This window comes from Oncorhynchus nerka, linkage group LG18, assembly GCF_034236695.1.
Source record: "Oncorhynchus nerka isolate Pitt River linkage group LG18, Oner_Uvic_2.0, whole genome shotgun sequence".
NCBI classification, from domain to species: domain Eukaryota; kingdom Metazoa; phylum Chordata; class Actinopteri; order Salmoniformes; family Salmonidae; genus Oncorhynchus; species Oncorhynchus nerka.
The window spans coordinates 1,998,244-2,000,743 of NC_088413.1; the positions used below are offsets into that span (position 1 = coordinate 1,998,244).

The following is a 2,500-nucleotide window of genomic DNA, read 5'->3' on the forward strand; positions in this document are numbered from 1 at the left end:
TTATTACTATAGGGACTATCCAGGCTAAATGCATCAATTATTACTATAGGGACTATCCAGGCTAAATGCATCAATTATCCAGGCTAAATACTATAGGCATCAATTATTACTATAGGGACTACATCAATTATTACTATAGGGACTATCCAGGCTAAATGCAGTAGATTCATTATTACTATGGGGACTATCCAGGCTAAATGCATATTCTAGAACTAGAAGGAATCAAACTTAGAATCTTTATCTGTAAGACAAACCACATGCAATAGATTCACATCAAATTCTAGAACTAGAAAACATCAAATCAGCCTTTAGAATCTTTAAGACACTAAGGACAAACCCACAATACATCAAATAATAGGCTGGAATCAGAGACAACTAAACACCTGCCTCTGATTGAGAACCATTCAGAAATAGACAGAACACCCCACTAAGCTACAATCCCACTAAGCTACACACCACATACAAAAACCCATGTCACACCTGGCCTGAAACCACAAAACATAAGAAAAACACAAAATACTTCGACCAGGGCGTGACAGGGAATAGCCAGGCTAAAGGCATCAATTATTACTATAGGGACTAGCCAGGCTAAATGCATCAATTATTACTAAGGGGACTAGCCAGGCTAAATGCATCAATTATTACTAAGGGGATTATCCTGGCTAAATGCATCAATTATTACTAAGGGGACTAGCCAGGCTAAATGCATCATTTATTACTAAGGGGACTATCCAGGCTAAATGCATCAATTGTTACTATAGGGACTATCCAGGCTAAATGCATCAATTATTACTAAGGGGACTAGCCAGGCTAAATGCATCAATTATTACTATGGGAACTAGCCAGGCTAAATAAATGAACTAGAATCTAAATGTATTTGTTGAATTAAAACACTTCAAAAGGTCTGTAAGACAAACCACATGCAGTAGGTTCACATTCGAACTAGAAGGGGCTGCATTTAGAATCTTTATCTGTAAGACAAACCACATGCAGTAGATTCACATTCACATTCTAGAACTAGAAGGAATCATTTAGAATCTTTATCTGTAAGACAAACCACATGCAGTAGATTCACATTCACATTCTAGAACTAGAAGGAATCATTTAGAATCTTTATCTGTAAGACAAACCACATGCAGTAGATTCACATTCACATTCTAGAACTAGAAGGAATCATTTAGAATCTTTATCTGTAAGACAAACCCACATGCATTAGACGGACAACTATTGATATGAAGAACACACATCCTTATCTGATACAAGATACAGTCACCCTCCTTACTCAAACAGGTGTGTGTGTGTGTGTGTGTGTGTGTGTACGTACCATTGCGGTCAGTGTTTTTCTGAGGGGTAACGACACGAAGGAAGATCTGTTGTCTCCAGGAGTGTCTACGTAGAGGACTGTCTCCTACCACACACACTGCTACCGGACTGGACAGGGCTGCTACGTCACTGTAACACACACACATTAATACACACACACACACACAACCCCATGTTGGGACACACAACATTAAATACACACCCCATGGTGTGGGGTGTGGTTTGTATTGTGTAGTGTGTGGTATGGTGTGTGGTGTATGGTGTATGGTGTGTGGTATGGTGTATGGTGTGTGGTATGGTGTATGGTGTGTGGTATGGTGTGTGGTGTATGGTGTGTGGTATGGTGTATGGTGTGGTGTGTGGTGTATGGTGTGTGGTGTGGTGTGTGGTATGGTGTGTGGTGTATGGTGTGGTGTGTGGTGTATGGTGTGTGGTGTGGTGTGTGGTATGGTGTGTGGTGTGGTGTGTGGTGTATGGTGTGTGGTGTGGTGTATGGTGTGGTGTATGGTGTGTGGTGTGGTGTATGGTGTGTGGTATGGTGTGTGGTGTATGGTGTGTGGTGTATGGTATGTGGTGTATGGTATGGTGTGTGGTATGGTGTGTGGTATGGTGTATGGTGTGTGGTGTATGGTGTGTATAGTGTGTGGTATGGTGTATGGTGTATGGTGTGGTGTGTGGTATGGTGTATGGTGTGGTATGGTGTATGGTGTGTATGGTGTGTGGTGTATGGTGTGTGGTGTATGGTGTGTGGTGTATGGTATGGTGTGTGGTATGGTGTATGGTGTGTGGTGTGGTATGGTGTATGGTGTGTGGTGTGTGGTGTACGGTGTGGTATGGTGTATGGTGTGTGGTGTATGGTGTGTGGTGTGTGGTATGGTGTATGGTATGGTATGGTGTATGGTGTGGTGTAGTGTATGGAAAGTGTGCTGTGGTGTAGTGTGTGGTGTATGGTGTATGGTATGGTGTGTGGTATGGTGTATGGTGTGTGGTGTGGTATGGTGTGTGGTGTGGTATGGTGTATGGTGTGGTGTAGTGTATGGTGTATGGTGTGGTGTGGTATATGGTGTGTGGTATATGGTGTGGTGTATGGAAAGTGTGCTGTGGTATAGTGTGTAGTGTGTGGTGTGGTATATGGTGTATGGTGTATGGTGTATGGTGTATGGTGTGGTATACCTCC

At 42.5% G+C, this 2,500-nt stretch overlaps 1 protein-coding gene across 1 annotated transcript in view; it reads right to left on the minus strand.

Moving 5' to 3' along the window:
* tbc1d1 (TBC1 (tre-2/USP6, BUB2, cdc16) domain family, member 1) overlaps positions 1 to 2,500 on the minus strand; it is a 158,809-nt gene that overhangs the window by 68,691 nt on the left and 87,618 nt on the right. Inside the window, 2 exon segments of the mRNA XM_065003418.1 lie at positions 1,325 to 1,452; positions 2,497 to 2,500. The exon segment at positions 2,497 to 2,500 is cut by the window's right edge and continues 107 nt beyond it. Of these exon segments, the coding sequence (XP_064859490.1) occupies positions 1,325 to 1,452; positions 2,497 to 2,500 (132 nt within the window).